General features: G+C 44.9%; 7 protein-coding genes across 7 annotated transcripts; 2 read left to right on the top strand and 5 right to left on the bottom strand.

The window, feature by feature from the left end:
* Positions 1-342: 342 nt before the first annotated feature.
* N7495_000885 (putative sucrose transporter) lies at positions 343-2407 on the bottom strand (the record flags this gene model as incomplete). Its single annotated transcript, XM_057203555.1, has 4 exons — positions 343-1685; positions 1745-2066; positions 2149-2188; positions 2265-2407. 4 exons carry the CDS (start codon positions 2405-2407, stop codon positions 343-345), a joined length of 1848 nt encoding a protein of 615 aa, XP_057067628.1.
* Positions 2408-3703: 1296 nt separating this feature from the next.
* Positions 3704-5998, bottom strand: steA (sexual development transcription factor SteA; the record flags this gene model as incomplete). The annotated part of the gene is made up of 5 exons (XM_057203554.1): positions 3704-3932; positions 3991-4074; positions 4154-5662; positions 5716-5815; positions 5875-5998. The coding sequence occupies 5 exons, from the start codon at positions 5996-5998 to the stop codon at positions 3704-3706; spliced, it is 2046 nt and encodes a 681-aa protein (XP_057067627.1).
* Positions 5999-11002: 5004 nt separating this feature from the next.
* N7495_000883 (uncharacterized protein) lies at positions 11003-12586 on the bottom strand (the record flags this gene model as incomplete). The annotated part of the gene is made up of 2 exons (XM_057203553.1): positions 11003-12483; positions 12541-12586. 2 exons carry the CDS (start codon positions 12584-12586, stop codon positions 11003-11005), a joined length of 1527 nt encoding a protein of 508 aa, XP_057067626.1.
* A 2467-nt stretch (positions 12587-15053) lies between these two features.
* On the bottom strand, positions 15054-16580 carry N7495_000882 (amidohydrolase; the record flags this gene model as incomplete). The annotated part of the gene is made up of 1 exon (XM_057203552.1): positions 15054-16580. The coding sequence occupies one exon, from the start codon at positions 16578-16580 to the stop codon at positions 15054-15056; it is 1527 nt and encodes a 508-aa protein (XP_057067625.1).
* Positions 16581-17763: 1183 nt separating this feature from the next.
* Positions 17764-19531, top strand: N7495_000881 (uncharacterized protein; the record flags this gene model as incomplete). The annotated part of the gene is made up of 4 exons (XM_057203551.1): positions 17764-17844; positions 17909-18039; positions 18101-19241; positions 19295-19531. The coding sequence occupies 4 exons, from the start codon at positions 17764-17766 to the stop codon at positions 19529-19531; spliced, it is 1590 nt and encodes a 529-aa protein (XP_057067624.1).
* A 1129-nt stretch (positions 19532-20660) lies between these two features.
* N7495_000880 (uncharacterized protein) lies at positions 20661-21834 on the top strand (the record flags this gene model as incomplete). The annotated part of the gene is made up of 2 exons (XM_057203550.1): positions 20661-21148; positions 21204-21834. 2 exons carry the CDS (start codon positions 20661-20663, stop codon positions 21832-21834), a joined length of 1119 nt encoding a protein of 372 aa, XP_057067623.1.
* Positions 21835-22908: 1074 nt separating this feature from the next.
* N7495_000879 (uncharacterized protein) lies at positions 22909-26226 on the bottom strand (the record flags this gene model as incomplete). The annotated part of the gene is made up of 4 exons (XM_057203549.1): positions 22909-23307; positions 23370-25567; positions 25623-25884; positions 25945-26226. The coding sequence occupies 4 exons, from the start codon at positions 26224-26226 to the stop codon at positions 22909-22911; spliced, it is 3141 nt and encodes a 1046-aa protein (XP_057067622.1).
* Positions 26227-26285: the final 59 nt, after the last annotated feature.

Here is a 26285-nt window from a genome sequence, read left to right as displayed (position 1 = left end):
GGCTTGGGGTTATGAGTTCGGTTGATGTAGCGGGATACGCATGTATTTGGACATACGATATATATAATACGAAGGGGCGGTTTGATAGAGGAATGCTATATGTATTTGCGTAATATGGTGGTTTTATGACGCGTAACGCCAAGACACTGAGCGGAGTCCGGGATTGCTTCACTTAACAAAGTATAGTACAGATCTGTCAGATCAAGTCATATCTCTACTACGTTCAATCATTGAAGTCGAAAATACGGTTGTCGATTCATCAATATGTCCTGTAGAAAGGAATAAATGCGAATGATTTGGCCCCAAAAACGGCCCCAAACAACCTTGAATGGATTCAATCACTCACTGCCGCCGCCCTTCCGCTAATCTCTTAGTTAACCATGCTGCAACCAATGCTGCAGTTCCTCCAAATCGGAGCACCCAACCCACGCTGTCATCCCAAGGCTCGCCTCTTGGTTTTTGGACTGCCTTGAATATAGCACTACAAATCAAGCTGGAAAATATTTGCGGAAAGGAGATCGCCACATTATGAAGTCCCAGGATGATACCTGCTTGCACTAGATTCTCGTCCGAATCTTCAGCGGTTTTGGGGCCTTCCTCAAGCTCATTCTCGTTAATATCTAAATCTTGATGCTCCTCGCCAGGAACTGGGACATAAGAACCAGAGCTGTGGCCTTGTTCATAAAGGGGTTGACTGGTGGTTGGTGTTGTGTTGAGGCGGCGCAACCGCTTCTCGAGACCAATTCGTGAAACCTCGGCTGATATCAGGGCGAATGGTGCCCAGAGTGTTACCGCCCATGATATTCCGATGAATCCTATGGCAATAGACCCAGCTTGGTACGAGGAGATGAAAAATGTACTGAATGTACAGGCTGCAAACCATATGTGAGAGAACATCCAAGTTCGGCGAAGTGTGAATCCTGGAATCTGCAGGCGTGAGAGCCATGCTTGTTTCATACCAGGTATCACATCTAGCAGAGGTTCGGACGCTGTCTCCGTGGGCATAGCTGAAAATGATAATCGCCGACCCGTTTCGTTCTCCTCTTCATAGTTGGAGTCTTCGACACCTTCGCTTTCAACCTGTGCAGCAACCGGTTGATAACTAGACACAACGAATAGTGGAAGAATCGTGTTTGATGTAAAGGAAATAACAGCGTTGATGAGCAGGGCAAATGTACCGAGTCGTGTCGCATCTTCCCACAGCTTGTCGACCTGGTCCCCGGTCATATCAGGATTCTCTGCAAAGATCGGGTTGAGATAGAGCTGGCCGATGTAGGTTGTGGAGTAGTACAAGAACGGAAACCAGCCCACCCACGATGCTATCTGGACCTCACAGACTCGGGCAATCTGTGGCGGGAGATTGCGGATAGATTTGAATGTCTGCCGGAAAAATGCGACAAGACCTAGTCCATTTGTAGCTGGAGGGCCGTCAAGCCGAGGATCACGTTCTTGAATATAGAGACAGCTGGGGATCAATGTCGCAACAAGGAAAATCGAAGCAATAGCACCGAGCACTTTGAATTGTGTATTTCCCAAGAAGGGCAGTTGACTTGGCAAGTTCATGTAACCGAAGACATAACCGATGATGTTGCCAACACCTGTCCACCGACTTGCCCAAGCATTAGCCAGCTCCTGTTGATGAGCAGGACAGTTGTCAAGTATAAATGCTCGGATACCAGCTTGAACTATAGGGCGAGTTGTAAGTAGGGCCGTCTATGCGTTAGGAGGAAGTATGTAGCCTCACCAGTATTGATTGCAAAGTCGAGGCTAAACATGGTGATTGTAGCCACGATAATAATCACCACCTTGGTGCCACTAGAAAGTGGGTCGACACCGAATATCGATAAAAAGCCACTAACAATCTCTTTCACCCACGCAAGAACGAGTAAAGTAACAATGGTAGCTATGCCGCCAGCAACCATAAACGGCTTCCTCTTACCCCACGATATGCGGCAGTTGTCGCTTCGGATGCCAACATATGGCTGTACCAAAGTACCCGTCAAAGGCCCAGCGATCCATACCATAGCAAGAAGTGCCTTACTCATACCCAATGAAAGAAGGAAGGGCTAGTAGGAAGTATTAGCAGCACTCATGTGAAACAGCCTACCAATAGGTACACGGTCGTTTGATGACAACATAGAAACTTACCGATCCATTGGACAGTTCAACAGACCAGACCACTTGTAGACTATTTCGAGTAAATTGTGAGCAAGATTCAAAAATCTATAGAAGAAAAATAGCTTCTAACACAGGGTGAATCTTACCCGCCAATAGACACCGTGAGGAGAGCCAAATACCAGCCGCTCTTTGACGACTCCTCGATATGGTTCACGGCCGGAGCACTCTCATATGATTCAGATTCAATGACAGAATCATCGTCACTTTGCCCTTTGCGCAACAGAGGCATTCTCGAGGGCATGATACTAGATCCTTTGTTGGCAACTGAATGATAATTATTGGTTTCTGTATTTCATGACAGGCGGTGAAATGTTGACCCACTGTGATTGTATACAAATCAACGAAGCCAGCGCCAAGGCTAGCGAGCAATATCCGATAGGAAATGGTAAAGTTGGATTTGGAAGAGATACACGGAGGTGGTAGATCTGAGATGCGCACGCAGCTAGCCGCAGCAAGGTATTTTGTCAATGAATGTAGATCAGACAGTCATCACTGATTTATAAGCTGGTTGTGCTTCAAGGAGGCGTCGAGTCATGCCACGATTGAAGAGCTAAGAATTGCACACATTAGAATGATTTAGGAAGAGAGAAGAGTGTAATCGGTATTTTGCTGAGGTTATTTACGTGTTGGGAGGGTGAGGAGGTGCCTACGTGCTTCATGTTATCAGCCGACGTTCCAAGGTTAGAATTCACGTGACGATCCCGTCTTATTCACGCATCGGGTTTCAGGCACGGAGTACTATACCGTATCTGAATAATATTTACATATTTAGGTACATTGTACCTGCATAATGGTTTTACGCAGTACATATTATCATCAATCGTCAAATTCATTTTCCATTTCTCGGTATGTACTTAGTACATCCAAGGAACCAACTTTCCAAGGTTTGAAAGTGCTCCCCAGGGCTACCGCTCGTATAAATAGCTAGTGGCTTGAATAACTGGGCAACCATATGTAACCCTTGACTTGTAAGCTATTGTATGTAATCCTAGGATGGTAGTTATCACACTCTAAGAGTGGGGAGAAAATGTGAATGCGATAGGTTTTATTCAAGTCAATTCGTTAAAGTCTATAGATAGTTTAATTGAAGAAGTAATACGACCTGCTCTCCAAGCTCACATAGATACCTGAAGTATACCAGAAAGTTCATGACCAAGTTGTTCATCCAAATCCCTTGGGATTATACGCCACATGTCCGTGCTCACCAAGCTCTTGTCCACAATTGCAGGGTCGAGCGCCGCGAGACGAAAATACAAGGTTCCATAAAACAGAAAAAACATGATCTCAAAGCATAGATAGAAAAATAAGGGAAGAAAAAAAAATATGCCATGTGGGGATATGCAAAAAGCTAAATGAAAAGGAAAAAACCTCATGGTTTAGAGGTTGGTGGATTGAGAAAGAGATAGACGTCTCAGTGGAAGAAAAAGAAAAGGAATATTAAATACTATACCGGGAATACTTAAATGCACATATAAAATAGGAACTGGAAAGCCAATCGCTAGCGAAATGCATTGCCGGAAAGGCCTTATATTTGCTGTTGAAGAAGCTGGGGGGCAATCATATGGGGAGCAACCATAGTCGGCACAGCAGACATGGAAGTTGACATGGTCATTGGGGGCATGTTGACCATGTTGTGGGTATGTTCAGGTGAGTCCTCTCTGGGAGAATCGAAGTCATTGCTATCGTTCTCCAGATCATCGTCAACAACGAGAGGAGGTTGGCCATCTTGCTGAGCTTCATGAATGCGACGGTGCCTAGACGATCAGGTAAGTACGAGAATAAAAAATAAATAAAGTTAAGATGAAATCATACTGTGCGAGATTGTCAGAACGTGAGAAAGCCTTGCTGCAATACGGGCAAGGGTATGGACGTTCTTGAGTGTGAGTTCGCACATGTCTAAACGCCAAGTTAGTCAGTGGCTCTGAGACATATTGCAGAGGCACAACCGGAGGGTTGAAAAGGGATTTAAGCTTACCGTTTGAGATGCTCCATACGCTTGAAGAGTCTGCCACATGATGGAATTGGGCAAGTGTGAGACTTCTGTGGGTAAGGTGCCATCTCCATCATGGTCGCACTTCTGGCCCGGCGTGCGGGACCAGGACCGGCGCGATCTCGGTTGGCACAATTTTGAATCGACGATTCCATAGACGAACCGTTTGGCAGCGAGGCCAGTTCGTCTGATGAGCTGCCCAGTTGCAATGGTTGCGGCTCCACACTGCCATCATTTTGCATGGGGGTACCATGGCGAGAGATCTCCTGGAGAAGATCCTTTCGCGGTAGCATCGCACTGGGGTATGTGCGAGCGAGATCATGATTACGATCGTCAACATCGGCTCCCGGGGCTACAGAGCTGGAGACCGAGCGCCGAAGGTCACTTGGCTTGCGGACAGCATAAGCAGGGGGTTGTGAATGCGATGAGTGGCCCATAACACTTGGAGATCCGACCGAGGGGCCAGGAGTAATAGATGGTCGTCGCCTTCGCTGTTTATATGTGGGAGAGCCCTCAATGACGGAATACGGGTTGGACGAGAAGGGTCTGGATGAGGTTTGGTAGTGTGCACTGGCAAAGTTTGACGGGGGCAACTGCATCATAGGGTTGTATGGTGCTGCGTTGGACAGGTCGGGAATGGCGGTGTACAGGCCAGTCTCCTCGTTGGCGATGTACGCCGGCTCTGCCGAAAGACCACCCGGGTGTTGCGGCGGAGTGACGGGCTCATAGGAGAGGCCGCGGTTACTGTAGTCCTCATACTGGGAAGATACAAATGACGGAGCTGGCGAGTACTCGTAAAAGGTCGGCATAGAAGAATGACGTTGGTGGACGCGGGCCATGGGCATGCCATTACGATCATATTGGATAGCACCGTAGTCCTGCTCGCGCTTAATGATGCTCTGCACCAGGTTGTTCGACAGGGGCATAGTCGGGTGGCTGTACATGGACGGATTGCTAGAGTCGTCCTGGAGAATGGGGATCGCGGGGGGAGCCATCTGAGGAGGAGGCATTGCGTCAACGGTCCGAACCACGGGAGAAGCGGGCTGGCCATAAGTCGTACTTGCGTGGGCAGCGAAGGAGGACGAGTTCGCTTGTTGGGCCTTTGTCAATTGCTCATAGAGGGACTGGGAGGAGTCAAATTCAAATGAGAGAGCTGGTTCGCTGACCGCGACGGTGGTCGCTTCCTGGCCCATCTTCTCACGCTTCAAATCCCGCTCAAGTGCGTCCAGGAACAATCGGTCATGTGGCACACTGTACCAGTAGAACACCTTTTGCTTTTTCTGCGTCCGGATGCAGTTATTTTTATACAAGAAATCTAAGAATGCGCTCTTGGGCTCCTCCAGGGTCGCATCGGTTCCAGCCTTGAGGTTTCGCAAGTCAGAGAATATACCCTCCTCAAACTTTTTCGAGTTCTTAACAGGACGTCCGAAGGCCTGGAATCGGAATGCGAGGCAGCGAACAATATCGGTACCCGAAACGTGGAAGAGGTTACTCCTGTAGTAATCTGTTAGTACTTGCGCGCTATTGTGTCATCCATCTACACTAACCATAGCACACAAGAAACGTAGTCACCAGTGGGAAGCAAGAAGCGGCGAATAAGTTGATCTGGTTGCCAGTCCACAGGGGCCGATAAAAGGAAGTATTTCACTGGACTTTTGGTCAAAAAACGGCTCTCTGCGTATTTGATGTTGTATAGTTTGACATACGATTGTCTACTTGTTGTAAGGCGACTTGCGCATCATGGGGTAGATTCTGTTGTGCCTCGGTGGAAAGCATAAAAGTCTCGGGCTTCTGTGGAGGTGGCATCGGGGCACCAGGATGGGGATACATGTTTGCAGCTGTTTAGATTGATTGTCAGAACCAGGGAAATCAGATGCCAGATAAATAGACAGCTGCATTCAGAAACAAAGGAACCCAAATGCTCCGACAAGAGACTGAACAGTGAACTATCCGGACTCTGTCTGAAACCTTTTTGACAAGACCCAAAGAAAGAGAGTAAGAGAAACCAGAAGCGCATTCAAAACTCACAGATCAAATAAATTTGATGTTATTAAGAGATCGAGCGCAAATGATCACTATGCTGGTGGTGAAGGTGAAACAAGGTTGTAGAGATGTGCTAAGATGCGAGTACCGATGATGGCGAGGAACCAGCCTCACGTATGACAAAGAGGTCAACAAGAAAGAGAGTCAGAGAGTTCGAACTGGTCCAGCCGGTATAAAGCCTCTGTAGGAATATTCTCGCGCAGCGGGAAAATAACGAATGTGATTGAGAGAATTCGATCGTCTCAAATTCAGATTTGGGGGGGGGGAGAAGTAAGATAGAAGAAGGAGAGAGGGAGGGGGGAAAGAAAAGGGACGATCATCGGCACAACGTGAAGGCCTGTACTAATAATAATCACATTGAGAAGCGCCAGTCTGGGTAACCAGTTATTACAGTGTATTGACAATAAATTACAAGTTCAATGGGGCGAAATACGGGAAGTCTATACCTCAGATGTGTATTATTGGTAAATACATTGTATCCGCACTGTTCCTGACCAGATCCGAATATAGTCCCACTTCCTCTTGGGACTAAAAAGAGACACTAAAAGGGAGGGGCCGGATCATCTTTTTGGGAAAATGTGTAAATAAGATTTAAAAAAAACACCAAAAAAAGATTTTATATTAGTTGTAATGTTGATTTTCTTCTCGGTCTAGCCAATAGCCATTTATTCCATTATTTGGGTCTTTATTCATTGTATTTTTTATGCATTCCATTAAGGTTGTATCAAGGTACTTTCTTTTAACTAGTTATAGGTATAGTTCTAATAGAACCCCTGACTAGGATGTTATTCTCACATTCAAACCGGTGTTGCAGACTTCAACGTTCTTTCTGTATTTGATGTATCAACATCAACACACAAAGGGGGTTGGCAGGGACCAATGTCTGTGCTCATTTGACCTTCTGCTTTTGTCGTTGAGGGGGCAATCGAGACCGGCACGATGAAGTGGAGTACATAAGAGCTTCCAAGTCCTGGCACATAAAACTGGCGCTGGGATTTGAAGCACCCGCCTTCTCTTGTTTCAGAGTGTAATTGGGCGCTTACATGCAGCCACCTGACTCGAAACGGGATTTTGCTCGTCCCACTTGAATCGGCCCCCAATGGAGGGTCCCATTTCTTTTTGTCAATTCTCCGATTTCCCTCTCTATGGAAACCGCTGTGGCTAGTGTTGTGGTTCCGGCTTCTTCCAATTCTATCTCATCTAGAATGAGGAAGTACCCAAGAGTAGTTACTTCCAACAGTTATCTTGACTACGAATTCTACCAAGCCTATACTTCTCCATACGACAGATCAGAACATACAAGTCTCAATAAATTATGGTAGTACTCCATAGATATACATGGATCCAGACTACGTGTTCCTCCCCATCCTCCCTGGTGCCGAGATTCATCCGTCAAGATTATATTCGTGCCTGACTATTTTACCCCTTAACGAATGGACTTATCTCTCCACGTTGAAAAACTTACCATCTAGTTTATGTTAGCGCGTTGGACCTGTATACTGTCGCAGGGATGTGCCCTAACAGCTGATTTCTTCCCTTTAGTTATTATGTCATACCTAGTTAGGATCTGCAAATCCAGACTGTCTGCCGCCTTTTTGTTAAGAGCTAATTTCCGTAGTCCAGAGGGCTGAAGAAACCCCTTTCAGCTTGCCCACATTAGGGAGGACTAGAGTACACCGCTAATACTCCCTGTATTCGTATCTAGTACGTATATGCTAGCGAGCTTAGTGGTTAGCCAAATATGGGGAATGTGAGCTCCAAGGGAGACTAACATCAAAACACCCCACTTGATCGGTGGGAAATTTTTGCGGTAGACAATAACGGCCGAAACGAGTCCGAGTGCCGATGCTCATGGGATCTGATCCCCGAGTCCGTGAGATGAGGAGCAGTGCCTCGATCTATTCCCAAGACCTTTGTCTTTGTTTTAAAGTTGTATCATCATGTCTCTGTCTCTGTTCGAGCTTGATAGCTATGAGCTCATCTAAAGTATAGCTATAGTATCCGTTATAAGGTTTTGACCTTTTGAAGTTCCAAGGTTCTAAGGTTTCAAGGTTTTAGGGCACGATATACCGGAAAATCATATACATAACTATAATCTACCTGCATGTAATCCCAACTATGGAGTACGACTCGTGAAGCTTTACCAATTGTAGGAAGAGGCGCAGTATCTACTGTGGTACTTGTGTGGGAATTTTCACCGATACGATTGAGAGAATCTCAGTGGGTTTACTCCGCGAGCCCCTAAACTAACGATCCCGGGTGGGCCACAACACGGCAGGGGAGCGATGGTCGTATTCGTTTGATCGTCTGACCTGAAACATTTCTAGAAGTTCTAGTTTTATGCACATCAAGAACCTAGGGCTTTGGTCTTGATTTTCGAAAAAAAAAAAAAAAAAAGAGAAAAGAAAAATACAATTTTTCAAATTAGATGCGACGATAGCGGGACCTAGTCTGCTCCATGAGGCTTTTTCTAAATTCTGGTTGACATGTATCGGATTTGCACTTGAGCCAAAATCAGACCAGATGCTGTACTTCCGTATGCTCCATACTGAGCTGCCCCTTTTCACTCTTATCTTAAGAAACATCCATAGTGGTGATCTTTTTTGGATACATTAGTAGGTAACAGTAAGTGAAATCGTACGATCTTAGGCGTCCTACAGGGAGCTACCTTGTAAGGGTTTGCAGAGGCGAATTCTGTCGTTCTTTCGCGCAAAAAAAGCCGGATATCTGATCCTCATGGCAAACCTGGAATGAATCCCTTCCACCTGGGCAGGGCTACTATCCTGACTACATAGTCAGTTGCTCTCAGATCGCCGCCACATGGAGCTGATTTTTCCAATTCTCGCCAGGAATGCTTCCTAAAATAAAGGTATGAGTCTATAGTCTATCCACGGTACCAGAACCTACATTCACTGAGACATATAATGTAAATATTAATGTCCAGGGGTGGTGGCAAGCTGGGAAAACTTGGAAGTATATTACATTCAGCATTTAAATTCCATGCTCTCGAGGTCAAGTGATGCTAAAGTACCTATCTCTAGGCTACCTAGGAAACAGGGTATCTACACAGATAGAGAAATAAGGAAATTACATGTGTGAAATATACTCGTGTTTAGAATATCTTACAGTGACCATTCACTTAGATCAGCTAACCCTACACCAAAACCTTTATTCTCGATCCCAAGACCATTCCACCTGAGGGTCGACTTCCGGGATTCCGAAGCCTGGGGATATGTTGCTGTAAAAAGCTTTCATATAACCCTGGAATATTTTGAAGCCTGTCCTGAGCCACGAAAACCGAATCTTGAAGCCTTGAAAGTCAAAACTCATTGTATTGATATAGCTATAAACATAAATATGCGTATCATTCTCTAAGGCTTGAAATTTGAAACGCTCAAGGCTAAACGGCCTGAGGTAAAATGTGGTACTAGAAATTTAGCATTCTACTTTTTGAAAATGTGTACATGTTCAATAAGTGAGTGGAGATGTACCGTCTGACTTGTCTCAAGTGATTGCGATTCACGTCAGATCTGTACAAGCTTTTGTCTTGAAGCTTTGAGCCGTTACAAACAGTTGATCCGTGGGAAACCGAGCGATTGAAGAACTTCTCCCGAGAATCGCCTCTAGAATACAAAAAAAGAATACAAAAAGTATGAGCTTCTTTGATTTAGACAGGCTCTAAGCAAAGATCAAGAAATGGAGATATAAACAGATAAATGTGAATACGGCCATATTCAGAGTATTGACAATGCATAGGTACAAGTTTTCCGAGTAAGGCATCTGATATTACATCTGTATAGGTTACAGCCCTGGGCCTCTGAAGGTATCTTTTAGGAGGTCCACAGCAGTTCCTGACCCAGTGGGTGGGTAGGTTAGATACGGAACATGAGCGGCAAACATGAGTGAGTCTAGATGCCATTATTGTGAAATATACCTAGCTGGATGTTTCAAAGTTAAAAGTACAGTTTAATGTATAGATATTTAACTAAAAACCCAGTTAAAGCAAACCTTGTAAGAAACCAGAGAATTCCATTATAACAGTATATGTGTAGTGCTGTACTTGAAGAGTCGCAAAGAAATCTTCTTTCGATGAAACAAGATAGATAATGCCGGGCTTCCGGAGGTGGCTGCTCAACGTCTCTCTAAACAATGTGGGGTACACGTTGAACTATGGTACTAAGTACAAAATGTCGTTGAATTTTGTCGGGAATACATGATAACAATGCATTCTGCAAAGCAATTGCCTAGTACAGTAAGGCCTGAAGCTAGTGAACGCCATGTTCTAGCTGTGCCGCTATTTTCTCCATAATCCTGGATTTGCCTGCGATGCCCAAAATTAAGGCAAGCCATCTTGCATTTCGAACCAATGATGACCGGCTTCAGTTCCACTCTATTCTTTAAAAGCTCGGACAATGGGAATTATGGATGGCAAAATGCATGCCCCACCACGATGAAGCTCTAGCCCCTGGGTTTCCGCTTCGCAGGGGTTCACTCTCTGACACTGTGAGTTAAGAGTGAGGTTGCAAGGCTATTTACGGATGCGAGACGCCACTAAATAGATTGCTGCTCCACATGCGAACCAATTGGTATGCAAATTCCACCGGTTCATCGATTATGATGTGCATGATACTACGTCAATATGTCAATCACCGAGGTAGAGACGGAGGGTCCCGGGATTTGGAAATGTCTCGTGCTGAGCATATATTCTATTATGGTCATTATTCGTGATGGAACTTGCAGCACCGCTGATAACAAATTATATACAGGTCAGAAAAGAGGCAAAGGCTAGAGTCAGACGGACTCAGTGTTTTCTCTAGCCTTCTCCATCATGCCACTCGTCATCAAAGGGCTTTTTGCCCGAATTTCCTTTCCGTAGATCACAAATAGGATCGGTCCTAAACACAGAATGAGTGAAATGAGAGCTAGAAGTGAGCTAGCCCACTGAAACCCTAAGTTTGTGTACATGCTCCCGGCAGCCAGAGGCAAGAATGCCGATAGGATGTTCTCGCCAGTGACACAGGCACCAACTGCACTAGCAGCGTAGTTGGAATAAGCATCCATGAGATAGCCGGAAAGTCCTTCCACAACAAGAATACTACCGGCACCCACCATTGAGAGACCTATCGCAGGTGCTATCCAAGGGAAGCTGGCATATGAAGTCCAGGCATATGTAAACATGCCACCAGAGATTCCGAAGATTCCTCCGAGAACGGCCAAGTACAATCGTGCTTCTGGGATAGGAGTTCCTGGGCACTCCTTGTTACGAGCGGCAGAATTGAAGTAAATCTTTCCTGAGAACATGGCGAATCCCAAGCCAAAGAGTTGACCAATCACGATGGCTGATTGGATATACCCAGCATCTGCTGGTGACCAACCGTACAGCGCGGCAAAAACCTGCTCAACTGACTGTGTGAACAGGTACAGGGTGCCAACAGTAAAAGCAGACCAGAGGGCTAGGATGAAAAGGACACCCTCGGTGAAAAACATAACCATAGGCCGTGATGCACTGCGAACAACAATTTGAAGCATAGAAGTTCCCTCCCTGTCAAGCTCATGTTGGGTGTATGCGCATCTTCCTTTCTGTCGCAATGCCTTGGCACGCTTCCCAAGAATAGCAATTTCACGACACTCCTTGAACCAGAAGATGTAGATAGGGAAAAAGGCTCCGTACCAGATCAGCTGCATATATCCAATCCATCTCCATGAGAGAAACTGGAAAATGGGTGCGCCAATAACAGGACCGATGCTACTTCCAGCCATATAGGCCGCAATATATAAACGAACAGTGGAATTTCTTTCTCGATCGGTTTGCCATATGTTTCCAATCACTGTTGCAGCAGTATTTGACAAAATGGAGCAACAGCCGCCGGCGAAGAATCTCGTCACAATCATTGTAGCAAAGTTCTGGGCGACAGCCTGAGGTATGACAAACAAGATGAAGACTGCCCAGGTGGATAAGAATACCCCTCTTACACCAAAATCTTCCATCAATGGAAGGAGAAATAGCGAACTAAAAGCGCCGCCCATTGACCAGGATGTCACAGGCCAGTAGGAATTAGGAAAACCGGCATCGGAGACGTGAAAAGCTGCGTTTGTTGCATCATGAGCAACTGTGATGATGGTGCCGTTGAATATGGTGATAAAGGTGGCAAGAATTGCCAACCCGGTGATGGCCCATTTCTGGCGCAAAGACCAATTGAAAGGGTTTTCCGGGTCATCTGGTCCATCCCAGGTAACAAGTTCAACATCGTTGTTGTTGGTTTCAATGTGGTCTTGAAATGACTGTCAGTTTTGATAAGACTCGGTGCGTTGGAAAGACTAATATATACCTAGCGTTTCATTGTCTCCAGCAGCATCGCCTCGAGAGAATACCATGTTTAGATAATGAGATCCAGGATTCCCTTTAGGAACCACCTTAATTAGGTACTTGGTGACTCAAGATCTACTTGATTGTGGCAGCTTCTGAATCCTGATCGTATGACTTGATTCTTTGGTAAATAATAATCGGGATTCAGATGATTGAGTCGGACCTCAGGAATCAGGGTGTTAAAGAAATTTGCAGCAACTGAAAAGTGGTAGGGAGTACCTGAGTAGTAAGTACTCCTGAGATTTCGTGGTGAAATAGTAAAAAAAAAAAAAAAAAAGGACCAAATAAAATGAAATTCTTGTGTTCTTATTCACCTATCGAGCTAACGTCGAGATTTCCACTTAAAGTTGGCTTCTCCTGCCATTACCTTTTTTAGAACTAGCGCGGATGGGTCCTTTGAAAACCCGACGAAGTCTGGTTCACCGGTTATCATAAGCTAAAGGGGAAACTGAATAAACTTCAATGTTCTACATCTAGTTTTGAATCTTGGTAAACAATCCCGCATTCTTTTCCAATGAAGGGTTCAAATTAACATATAACTACCTAAATAGTTCCGAAATCTGCAGATTTTTTACATTTACATTACTCTGTTGCTCGCGGACGTCGATCCATGGCGATATCCACCTGTCCAAGGGCTGGCAGATCCAGTTGCAGTTCAAGGCTGATAACGAGCTAAATGAAGATCATGTTATGATACTTATTCACACATCTAAGAACATCTGTGGATGACTCGAGGAGCATAACATGACCTCAAAATGTACTTTAATTTTGCACAATAGCAGTCTTTTTCTAACCCCCGGGGCCTGTAGATTACCCTAATTCATGTTAGGTGCTTATTTTGATAGGCTCTCAAACCCTCTTTTAGAATATCCGTGAATGTCCGCAACTACCTAGGTATGCTTCTAATATCTATGTCATTGTGTCACAAAAAGTCACAAGGCGGATTTGATTGTTGCCATCCGTTCTTAGTGGAGGCTATTAGCAGGCTGCTAGCAAGCTATCCAATCATGAGTTGTTTTAAAAGTAAAAGGCAGGATGGCATCGCTCTTATTATGGGCTCAAACCCTCTTGAAGGACCTGAATCTGGACCTCCTGGAAACCATCACGACAGAAAAGAAGTATTGCCGGTGTAATCACACATTTTATTGCCCGTTTTTGGAAGGCGGTACACGAACCTTATCTTCTTTGCCACAAACTTTATTTGTAAGAAAAAGCACAGATATCAAGATCTTAGATGATGGCTTGATCTAATCCTGTAGATCGCCATCGTTGATAATGGAGTCTGAGGAATTTGATCCAAAGATTATGAGACTTTTTGTAGAGTTATCTACAACCATTAGTACTGAGATAATGAGACTGGAGTGAAAATTCTTGTAGTTGAGAACGGTAAATCAAACTCGTCATCACTTGGTGCGATAGCTCTAGAAGTGCAAGATAATTTAATCATGGTGTTGTCTAGATAAAAAAAAATTAGAAGATTTCCAGTTTCATGAACCTCTCCAGGCCTTAGGGCTATTAGGTGTCGTGTAGACATGTCCAAGGTATCGTTGGGTCGCCACCAACCGATGACGGCACCAGAAATTGCCCCAATAATTATTTGCCTCACCCATGCCCTTATATTCATCTATCAAGAATTGCTGTATTTCCGTTTGAAAAGCACAAGCCTACTATTCTTCACTATATTCATTGAAAATGGTCGTCACATGTACCGAAGGTCACCCGCTTGATCCTAGTACTACCCAGGGAAGCAACTACCTCAACCATCAGCAGAGGGGCATCGAAGCACACAACCTCAAGGATGTGGATATGATTGTAGATAGGAGTATTGCACCGTATGCCATGTATCACAATTATTAGTGGCTGTCTAATCCATGAAATCTTGCAGTTCCCCCCAAACCATGTGTGCCGAGCTTGCTCATCAGCATGCCATGGAGGACCTTCACTATTTGACTGAGCATTGCTCCGACAATCAAAGTACAGCTATAGGTATGGTTTTCTCCAGCTGTGACTGAAATTTCTGAGGAAAGGACTGACATGAAAACCTGATAGCTCGTAATTCGGTTGATCATGGCACCCAATGTGATCTACGCAGCCCGGAGGAGTTATAACGATCGTTGTACACTGGAAGGCCTGCAAGGCCATGTACAAGTCCTCTTGTTCTCAACTATCATACTATTGAAGGGTTTGGGAGTTAACCTAAGTGCCCGGGTGTGAAAGAGTAAGCTATACGGGGCGAAAGAAAGTAAAAGTTTGTTTTATAGGTAATAGGTATCAATGAAAGAATATGTTCTAATGAATGCACTTTACCTTTATGCTATGACACCGGGTGCCCCGAGGTGATACTGAAATCTCTATTCTCATCCCAATGTGCTTAATGCCCGTGTGTTTTGTAGCAACTTTGGAAACGTTTTTTCAGACTAAATTTTAACATGATAAATGCACAGGTGCTGAAATAATACTGCTATACTGATACTGCTATACTGCACTGTTTGAATCATAAACCTTACTTCCCCGATACCATGTTTGAGAAACCTTTGCCTCTAGGAGCATATCCGGGTTCCACTGCATGTCCACAATAATGAAATCGGCATTCAAGCCTTCCTGCAAGCTACCTGTCCACGAATCTGCAAAACGGGCATATGCCGCGCCTTGAGTAGCCGCAGTTGCAGCCTCAACTAAGCTAATACTGTATTCTGGATTAACAGTATCAGTAGAATCTGGTTCCAGTGCTGAGCGCCGAGTTGTGGCATTATAAAGGTTCGGAAAAGGGAAATGAGGCGCGGTAGGGGCATCCGTTCCAATGGAAAGAGGAGCGCCGCCGTCTAGGAACTCCTTATAGGCAAAGGCCCGCTTGCATCGGTCTTTGCCGATTAGGCTGGGCCATGCTTTGAAGAGAGCCGGGTCGGAATGCACTGGCTGCACCGAAGCGGTGATTCCAAGATTTCCGAGTCGCTTTGCATCTTCAGACCTGGTCATCTCGAGATGCTCGATTCTGTGTCTTCGCCCTGGGGTGCCGGCCCGTGACAAAACGTTAATGACCTGGTGCACGGCAAGATCGCCAATGGCGTGGATGGCACATTGGAGTCCACCGGCATCGGCGCGTTGGACCACCTCTTGCAGCATGTTCTCGGGCCAAATAGGGTCCACCGGATCAGATTTACCGGTGTAAGGTTGCGTGAGAGCTGCAGTGCATCCATCAACGACTCCATCGCAAATGAGCTTAATCCCTAGGATACAAAAGTCGGGTTCTGCGAACTTCTGCTTCAATTCGATAGCGCGATCGACGTATCGAAAGTTCTCTTCTTGATCACTCGCGAAGGGTACAAGCCAGTGAGCACCAATATGAAACGGAATAGAACTATCCTGGCGGTATTCATTTAGGAGTTCCCATAGATTTTCGTCCATACCCATTTCCACAAGGCCCGTATAGCCAGTGGCCGTATAAGACTTGAAAGTTGCGTCCAAAGCGCTCAGCTTATCCTCGTGTGAATACAAGGTTTCCAAATACGGCCAAACGATGTTTGTAAGGGCAGTTTCGTCCAAAAGGCCGGAGGGTTTCCCGTCCTTATCACGATGTATAGTACCACCAGGAGGATCTGATATATTTTCAAGTTTCATTTCTTCAAGAGCAGAAGTGCTGCACCACATAGAGTGAAAATCGAAAGCGTCGATAAAAATGGGACGTGGATCGAGATCATCCAACATGCTGGCTAGTGCAACTCCATTTGTAGAAGCTTGAATCCATCCACGGCAAAGAATCTGGGGAACATCGGGATTGGCCTGAGCGTATGCCCTGATTTTCTCCCGGATCAGCTCAAGAGAAGTACATGAAATGAGATCGACCTTTTGCAATGATTGTCCAAAGTGCAAGATGTGCACATGTCCGTCAATAAAACCGGGGACGACAATGCGATTCTCTAGATCGATGACTGTTGCATTGACGGGGATCTTTGTTTCATCGAATGATCCAACGTAGGTAATTTTGTCATTGTCGATGATCATTGTCTCTGAAAAATTACTCCCATCTTTTTGTGGCGAAAAAATGCGACCATTCCGAAATACCGAAGTCATCAGAAGAGGTTGATTTATATTTACAGAGATGACTTCGAGAGAGATAATGATTTGGCGGTGAAATAGAAGAAGGGTTGGGACAAGAGAATGTTAGAATGCCGCTGTAGAAGTAGTTTCCTTTTGGAGAAAAAAGGCGGAGATGATTAATGAAGAAGAATGTGAACAGATAAAAGCTATTATTGGTCGATTCTATTGGTTAGATTCTTGTCTAAAGATAAAAAGATTTGGATACTACCGTTTATCTTGAATGTAACTATACATGAGTAGTTTTTGCCGTGAGTACGAGATATTGAATATTGAATAAATAAACATTGTATCTGACTTGATAAGTTAACAAGTAGTGTCTACTCGATGATATTTAAGTATCAACAAAAATTAGCAGGGTCAAGCCTTAACTCCAGGGTTGCTTACTACTCCATACTCAACTACTTAATAGCTGTAGAAGGTACCTATCAACCGCCTTCTTCTCACTTGGTTCAATTTTTCTCAGTTTCTGTAACTAATATCCACTGTTTCCGTACGACACATTAGGCTATCTCTTTCTATTGGGTATAGTTTTAGAATTTTTGCAGGTGGTCACTTGGATGGACTGCCCAATGCATCAATGAGTTACCCAGTGGCTCTCTTTTGAGTTCTTTTGACTCTTTGACCATAAGGGGGTTGGAATATCAAAGATCATATCATCAAAAAAAGGCCGATATCACCTGCCAAGGTTTCGACCGACAGGTTGTACTGTACCTCCCGAGTTCTATCAAGTTTCATATCATTCTAGGAAATCTTGGAAGACTCCATCGGATATCTCTTGAAAATTTATCAAAACGTGTTTTATCGCCGAGAATCATGTGAATCAAAGGTGAGCACCCTCTAATGTTATCTAATGATGCTCCTACAGCCTTGCAATAATGTTGTGGTAGATGATGGCCACGTGCCTTACGTGGCAGACCTTCCTTCCTACGCAGCAGACCTACGCAAGGTTTCTTCTTTCCTCACTCACTTCACTTCTTCTTCGCACTTAACTTCTTTACGCTTCACTTCTCCAAAATTTTGTTTGGACGATACCTTCAATTAGTTCTTCACAAACAGTTCCCCAAAAGGCGCCTTAACGTAGTGCACCATGGCAGATCAGCCATACCAAAGACAAGTATCGGGTCTGATTTTGGAACCCAAACCAACTAGCGACCCAAATGATCCACTGGTATGTAACCGCAGGGATTTTACTCCATGTGTGACGTAAGTGCTGATTAGAATCGGTTTTCTAGAATTGGGTAAGCATCTGCACCAACATTCCAGTCAAGTTTGATCGCGCTGACTGGGATGTGCTAAAGACTCAAAGCCGGAAGCACTTGAACTTTGCATTGGCTTGCTATTATGTCATCATCGTTCTCGCACAGTGAGTTAAGTGATCTTGGAATTGTAGTACAAGATCAGCACTAACTCCCGATGTCATCCAGAATCAATATTGCAACATCCACTTGGGGTCCTGTTCAAAAAGAGCTAGGCTTCAGTGTCGCACTTCTTAATGACAGCAATGCAGTCGGCTGTGGAGCCTTATGTGTAGGCGCCATCGTCTTGGTTCCCTTCGCATTGAAATTTGGACGACGACCAGTATACATCCTGAGCTTGGCCAGTTTATGTGGTCTTAGTGCTTGGTCTGCTAAGATGCAAAATGCTGCGGACTTGATGTTAGTCAATATCTTGAGCAGCATTGTTGGATCTCTTGCAGAAGTCATAGTTCAGATGACTGTGACAGATGTGTACTTCGTTCACGAGCGAGGGCTGATGAACACCCTATACTTCTGGTTTATGACAACTGGCGCCAATCTGTCCACATTGGTGGGCGGATACATTACTCTCTCCCAGGGGTGGCGTTGGGTCTGGTGGTGGATGACCATATTGCTAGGAGCGGGCCTTGTTGCCTTCGTATTTCTTTACGAAGAGACAATGTTTATCAGATCAATCGATGGCACGGGAAAAGAAAACATTGAAACGTTGACATCCCCCAGAGATTCGCTTCCTACTGGTCAAACAACCACTGGCACAGCTCATATCGACTATACTATCCCCAAAAAGACCTATTGTCAAAAGTTAGAGCTATGGTCCAACTCTCCAATATCATTTGACCAACTTTTCAAGCATATATATCAACCATTCACCATTATGGCTACCATGTCAACTGTGTTCTTCATGGCTTTCCTCTATGGAATGATGACTGCATGTGCCTCGGTGCCTATCGCAACCTTATCCACCGTGATGACTCTTCCTCCATATAGCTTTACCTCTGCTCAGATTGGTCTTATGGGTCTCTCTCCATTCATTGGTACGAGTTTGGCAGTCTTAATTTGTGGAATTTTAAGTGACTGGATCGCTATCTATCTTTCAAAGAAGAATGAAGGAATATACGAACCAGAAATGCGTCTTTGGCTTGCACTAGCATTCACCCCATTTGTGGCAGCTGGTATTTTCATGTTCGGTATTTGCTTGGAAAAAGGTCTGCACTGGCTTTTACCAGCTTTTGGACTGGCTATATGTGCATTTGGACTTGTTCCAGCCAGCAGTGCTGCATTGACTTATCTCATGGACGCATATCCCAATGTAAGTGCAGTCTCAATGGTTTTAATAGCTTCATGACCACTGACCATTGATAGATCATTGCGGATGCGGTGGTCGGAGTGACATTTCTACGCAATATAATTGCTACGGTCTTTGTCTTCGTTCTTCAACCATGGGTTGATCGCGTAGGATTGGCATGGTTTTATGTGGCATTTGGCCTGATTACCACATTTGTTATGATGTGCAACTTGATATTTATTGTCTATGGGAAGAGTCTCCGGGCCAAGTCTACTGAAAAGTACAAGCACTTCAGCACCAATAAGCTGGAATAGAGTAAAGTGTTCAAGAGTCTCCAGGGGACTGTGTACCTAGATGATAAATGACATTCGTGATATTGAGGCGAACCCAACTGTTCACTACAACCAGATTCTGATCTCTGCCAGTAAATAGTCATTATACCTAGGTAGATATTAATTCCACTTAACATAGAACAAGGAAGAATATCTCTCATAGCTATTCCATATAATTTTGGAAAAAGAAAAAGAAACAGAAAACAGAAAAAAGAAAAAAAAAAAAAAAAAAAAAAAAAAAAAAAAACAGAAAACAAGGTTATACCGTAATCGTAAGGCCGCACATTTGTTTTACCTCTATTCTTCAAAAAGGGGAAATTAAAAAATCTGTTAGATAACTAGTCTTATTCATTAAAATTATAATATGTGAGTAGGTACGTAGAATCTACAAGTATATAGAAATGGGCTAATAATACTTGCCTATTCGCAATTCTTAGATTTTATAATTGATTTCGGAGATTATCGACTGCCAGGTCCATTCACTTTGAATCTTCGCGACAATCATGATACCGCTGGGTCAAATTCTTCCAATTTGAAAGGGTTTTCCGCTTTTTGCAACAATTTCAAGGGTTTTAAGGATTTCCGGTTTCTCAATAGCACTATTAGGTGCCAACTGGGCATCTACAGCATTGGGATTTAATCGCTTCGAGTACCATCTTTCCATGGCTCCTCATGGTTTTCTAGCTTTGCTTATACAACTGTTTATCTACTCATTATCTACCTAGCTAGATGGAGAAATACCCTGGAAGGAATACCATCCGATGCAGAGAGCTTGATTTAGCAAGTCCCTAAGATCAATTGATGCTAGAAGGAGTGGGCCACTTTCTTGACATCCAAGGTTTCAACTTCAACTCCTGAGATGTAGTTGTGGGCCTTCAAATCCTGATAGTATGCCAGCTAATAGACCCACGAGTGGAGCATATGTACTTTGTAAATCCAAAGCTACCTAGGAGATAGAGACCAACAATGTTGGAACTTTTTGAAAGGACTGTCAACCTTGAAATATAAATACTGAATGATCACCTAGCTTTTGAGATTGAAACCTCAACTCTCTTTTAGGGCTCCTCTCTTCCCCTTCTCGCTACAAGCAATCTACTAGGGCTATTTGAAAATGACGGTCGACTTTTTCTCTCTTATTGCCAGCCCGGAATTCGATTGTTTGGACTTTCATGACTGCAACCAGCTGAGTTCCCAGGAACAGCAGGATGTCTCCCAACGTCTATACAAACCCCTTCGTCTCCTGCTAGAAGATGTGGGGTATAAGCAGCACACTGTACCCCCTGATGACAAGCTTCGCCATGACCTTGATGAGTGGGTCAACGAACACGTTCGACCCATCCTTCCCGGAAAAGATAAGGTTCTCGCACGCACCATGGAATACGCTGTTACCTTTGCTGAGTACTGCTATCCTCTTTGTCAACACGAGACGAAGTTTGTTGTAGCTGCTCTCACCACTGTGATTATATCATGCGACGACAGTTCTACCATTCTGGATTCAGATCAGCGCAGCAGCCTTTCCCTCGTTCTCTTTCGATCTGTGGCGAGGACTTCCTCCCAATGGCTCTTGGAGCGTGGCCTTAAGACAAGGTCTCACAATGTGTGCCGACTATTTTGGCTCGCAGGATCCACTTGTTGGAAGCCTAGCCGCAAATAGTATGAGTGCTTTTGTGGATGCCTGTGCCCGAGAAACCAGAATGGAGACTGAATTACCGCTCTGCAATGTAGATCCCAAGCGTCTTATGCATTCTCATCCCAAGGAGGAAGAGTGCTCGCTGGAAGGGTTTCCTGCCTACCTGCGTTCATCTAGTGCTGCGCCATTGTTATATCTGATTGCATCCTTCAAAATATCGCGCCAGAAGGAAGTTGACTCCAACATTTATATATCATCAATTCCTAGCATCAGCCATTTTATCAACTATATGAACGATTTGCTTTCCTTCCCTAAGGAAATGGCTGACGGAGAAACATGGAACTACATTTTCCTGAAGACAAACGCCAGCCGACAGGCAGGCAGGCAGAGCATGTTTGAATCCAACAGCTCTAAGTTATGGACCGTTCGAGATACATTCTATGAACTACTCGAAAGTGTTCGACGGGCTACTCTTGGAGTGGACCAGGCTTTCACAAAGTGCATCCCTCCTGATAGCAATGATATGAACCTAGTCCAAAAAGACATCAGATTAGCAGCGCAACTTTGGACTGCCCACAAAAATGGATATATTGCCTGGCACCTCACCTCTAAAAGATACAGACTGGATGGTCTCTTTGAGGAGATGGAGAACTGATTGTCCTGTCTCACATTACTGATACCTCGCTTTCTCATCTTAACATGCCTGCACAGCTTGTGGTCTTTTTTTTTTCTTTCTTTTTTTATTTGATTTCAATAATTATTCGTGTTTAAACCTAGAACAAGATTGAAGAATAGAAGATATAAGGGGCTAAATCAAATATGAATTTCAAATGTTATTTTCTTCTTGAACAGGGCGTTTTCACTGGAAAGTAGTTCTGTCACCTGTTAACTTCAATAGTTAACCTTAGAATCAGCTGGGTTGTACCTTGGAACTGTATTCATACCCAACCAACCCCTTTAGAGAGAGAATAGTTTCTACCCGCGTACTCCCGCTGTAACTAGATGGTCTTAGCATTGCCCCATCAGGATACCGCCATTCATTACAAGATTCAAATGCTCGGGCTGCATCGCAGCTATATGACTACAGACTACCCATAGAAAGACCTTAGCCAAACTGTTTGTATTTATTTCATTCACAGCAATTGTTTCCCCCAAACTTAAGGACAACCAGCTCGTGAATTACACAACCAACGCAGTCGGTGTACGTGGCTGGACTCCATGATCTGATCCACATTGCATTAATAAAGAATAGCCGACCGGAAGATTTAGAAGATTCAAAGCGAAGGAAGGCTGTCAGACCCACCAGAGCTAAGTAACCAAGAAGCGAGCGACTAAGCGACCTCCGGTACATGATCCAGTCAATTTATAGCTAATTCATAATGGGATCATCTAGTCTAGAACACATGCCCTCTTCACTACGGTCCACTAGGTTCTTGTTATATGACGTGATGTAGAAAGGATAGACAAGAAAGGGGCGGTAGTATTTAAGTCAAAAGATGTGGGGTCGGGGAAGTCTTCCTATTGGCTTCTACTACAACTGCCACAGCAAGGGGAAGGATTGCAAGATATGGAGCTTTACATGTGGCTGCAGATCCTCTTATTTGGAAAGACTGACTATAGTCGCGACTGGTAGGCAGCACAGCTTGACTAGGTTGATATCCAAATTGAACTGAATCGATTTCAATTGACATGAGAGATTTATCAAGGTACAAACATCGAGCGCACGCACTCAGAAGTTCCATTGTCTCAACCAGGTCTCCATCAGCGCTGCATTGACTGGGCCGAGGGTGCGCATCGTCTCACTAGCGCCTTGGGCGTGGGTAGTCTGCACAGGTGCAGCCATACTGCTCTTACCATGCTCACCATTGAGACTGCGGTAAAAGTCCAGAATCTTGAGCGCCGGCTTGTCATTGAAGTCGGCCTCAGTTGGGTTAGCGAATGCCGAAAGGGCGGCAATCCAGTCGCTAAATATGATCGGCTCAACCGAGTATCGGTCCTCGATAGGTGGGATTAGAGACTTCCATGACGTGCCGAAGGGGTTGACGAGGTTGAAGGCTGCCGTTCGGTCGTTGTTTTCCGTTTCGCGACGGGAGCGCGTTATTTCTACTACGATCTTGGCAAGCGAGTCCTGTGTTTCACGGAATCAGTTGTAGGTACAAGACATAGTCGTAGACGTTATAGGTAACTTACCACGGGGATCCAGTCCACATCCCAGTCACCAATCGCTGTCGGAACCTTCTTAATGGTTTTGGATGTGGCTATTATCGCAGGCACCCATTCCTGTCTGTTCCAGACACCTTTCTCCGTAGTCGGACCAGCAATCTGCCCTACACGGTGGAAGCTAGTAGGTACACCAGAGCGAGCTGAAGAGATTGCGCAAATTCGCTCGGATACAAACTTTGACTCTCCATAACCTTGTACCAATGCAACATCGGGGTCTTCCAGTGGGATCTCTGGCACAGAGGGGCCGTGCTCCTTGGTCCAGCCACCAATAGTGGAGATGGATGAAATGAAGTGTATGTGTGCACTGTGTGTGCTCTCTAGGCTGAAATCTATAAATCGTCGCATACCCTCGATATGGGGATGCTCGAACGCCGCGACGTTGTGGTTGAAGTTGACCTTCCAGGCATTGTGGATTACCGTGTCCACCGTCTTTGTGAGTTCTTCATATTTAGACATAGGAAGGCCAAATTTTTCCGCGCCGAAGCTAGCCTGCAGAAACTCCACACGCGAGGAGAAATCGCTCGGGATGACAATGCCCTTCTCCTCTAAGCTGAGAATCTGTCTTTGACCGGCATCTTCGGAACGGTTCAAACAGTAGATTTTGCTGACTTGAGGGTCCTTGATAAGTTCACTCAGAATGTAATTACCCAGAGAGCCAGTCGAGCCAGTGAGTACAACCGCATATCTAGACTCTCGGTTGAAGGAGTGGACCTGTTTTATTGGCAAGTTTTTGGTGTATTTCTTGATGAGAGCATCAATTCTTTCATGTCGACTTTGCACTTGGTCCTTGCCAGCCTCCACAACCGCATCTATGCCGTTGATGAGGTTGTAGATAAATCCTGAGAGCTGAGCAACTGTGGGATGAGAGTACAATTTCTGGGGGTTGATGACGGTGCTATCAGTTGGTCGATAGGAAGAGATGGCACCTTGCAGGATCTTTGAAAGTCGAAGTGTCTGAAGTGAGTCCAAGCCTAATGCGAAGATATCACTTGTTTCCGACACGAGTTCAATCTCCAATTGTTGGGAAAGTATATCTTGAATGATTTTTTTGACCTCCTGCAGAGTAGAATCTTGAGGAATTATGACAATATGCTCCTCGTCTGAGCGTTCGTAAATCGCGTCAATCTCCTCTGCGTAGTCGCTCATGGTAAGTCGGTGTTGAACCGACCCTTTAGGAGTTTTCTGGAATGGCTTGCTCTTAGAGGCTATGCCGATCTTGGTCTTAAGCACTCGAGCATGTGCTGGTGCGATTTTGTTCGCCTTCTCAACGATAGGCCAAGTTTTCTCAATGAGCAGCCCTTCAGAGAAGTCCTCTGGCAAATCCTCCCAGTTCGGTTCAATTACCAATGCTGACTGAAACCTTCCTTGTCCCACAACAAGCGCACTTGCCACGAGCGGATGTCCCTCAATGACCTTTTCCATTTCGATTGGATTGAACTTCTCGCCATTACTGAGCACAATCACATCGTCAAGACGGCCTTTGTATCGCCATAGGTTAGGTTTGGTAGGGTGTGGCACGAATAAGTCTTTTGTACGGTATTCTGAAATTTCAGGATAGGTGTGGAAGATGGCAGCAAAGTCACGGGTCTCACTTCTCTGTAACACCAGCTCATATAAATTGTCTGCGGAATATTGCATGTGGAATAACGGATTAGAAGGGTTCCATTCAAGCCACTCCCAGTCTTTTGGATCCTTGGGTGCCAGGTTAGAATAGATTGAAGCTTCACTTGAGCCGATCAAGCTCTGTAGACGGATGCCATCTGCACAAAGCTTATCGCCAATCACAGGCGACAAAGGTGCACCGGCGAAGAAGATGATCTCGAAACGCTTGAGTAGATCAAGACCGACCGTAGAGACTCCAATGCTTTCAATGATGGAAGGTGGCAGCCAAACAAGGTCGGGGTTGGTTTCATCGTAGATCTTAGCGAGTAGTTCCACTGTCATTGGTTTCTCTGGACTCAAAACAAAGGGAATGCCATGGCAAATGCTCTCCAAAATAGCTGCATAGCCCATCAAATGGAAGAAAGGAGCACACACAAGTTGGAGTGCTCCTGGTTTCTGCATATGCATCATTGAACCTCGTCTTCCGGGAGGGACAGGTAGCTTAGTAGTATTGTCGAAGGCGGATAAGTAACCATTTGTGAATGGTACAGGCTTAGGGAATCCTGTCGAAATCTTAGTTGCAAGTAATTGGTACTGGTAGAATGAGGGAGGGCTTACCAGTTGTGCCAGAGCTATGGATAATGATCGGCACCTCATTCTCGAGATCCGCGTACAGGGCAGCACAAGGATATTGATCAACCTTCTTGCCAAAAGTCTCCCAAAGAGCAGGGAACTCCGATGATTGCAAAAGTCTATCAGCATTCAGCAGTGCTTCAACAACTTTGCGTTGCTCAGGACTATAGATGATCTTGGAAGTCTTTGTTTCGTTCAATATGTGAAGGGATCCTGCCTCTGAATTCCGAGGTGAGATCAAAAGTACCTATCCAGTTGTATAAGTTAGTCAAGATACTCATTCACCAGCCAAAATTGGAATACTCACCGAGTGCCGAGTTTTGATACAGGCAAGTGTAATAGTAGCATAGCGGATATCATTGGCACCCAGATAGACAAATGATTTACACTGGGAGCTGAGACCGATAGTCTTCTCAATCCACTGGGCAGTGTAGTTCACTGCGTCAGCCAAATCTCCCATAGTGACCCTGCGCCATTCTTTTGAAGTCTCCGTGAAGATGGGATGGATGCAGAATAGCTTCTCCGGGTTTTCGTATGCCGTGTCATCAACAATCTGGCATACCAGCTTTTTACGTAGAGTGTCAGCCATTCTGATCAGCGCGGAAGAAATAAAGCCAAAGGTGAATATATAATTGTGTGTGCTGTTTT

This window comes from Penicillium taxi (assembly GCF_028828555.1).
Source record: "Penicillium taxi strain IBT 34144 chromosome Unknown utg000001l_segment0_segment0, whole genome shotgun sequence".
In the NCBI taxonomy this organism is placed as follows: domain Eukaryota; kingdom Fungi; phylum Ascomycota; class Eurotiomycetes; order Eurotiales; family Aspergillaceae; genus Penicillium; species Penicillium taxi.
Note: the sequence above shows the minus strand (reverse complement) of the source record. Positions and strands in the feature narration are given on the sequence as shown.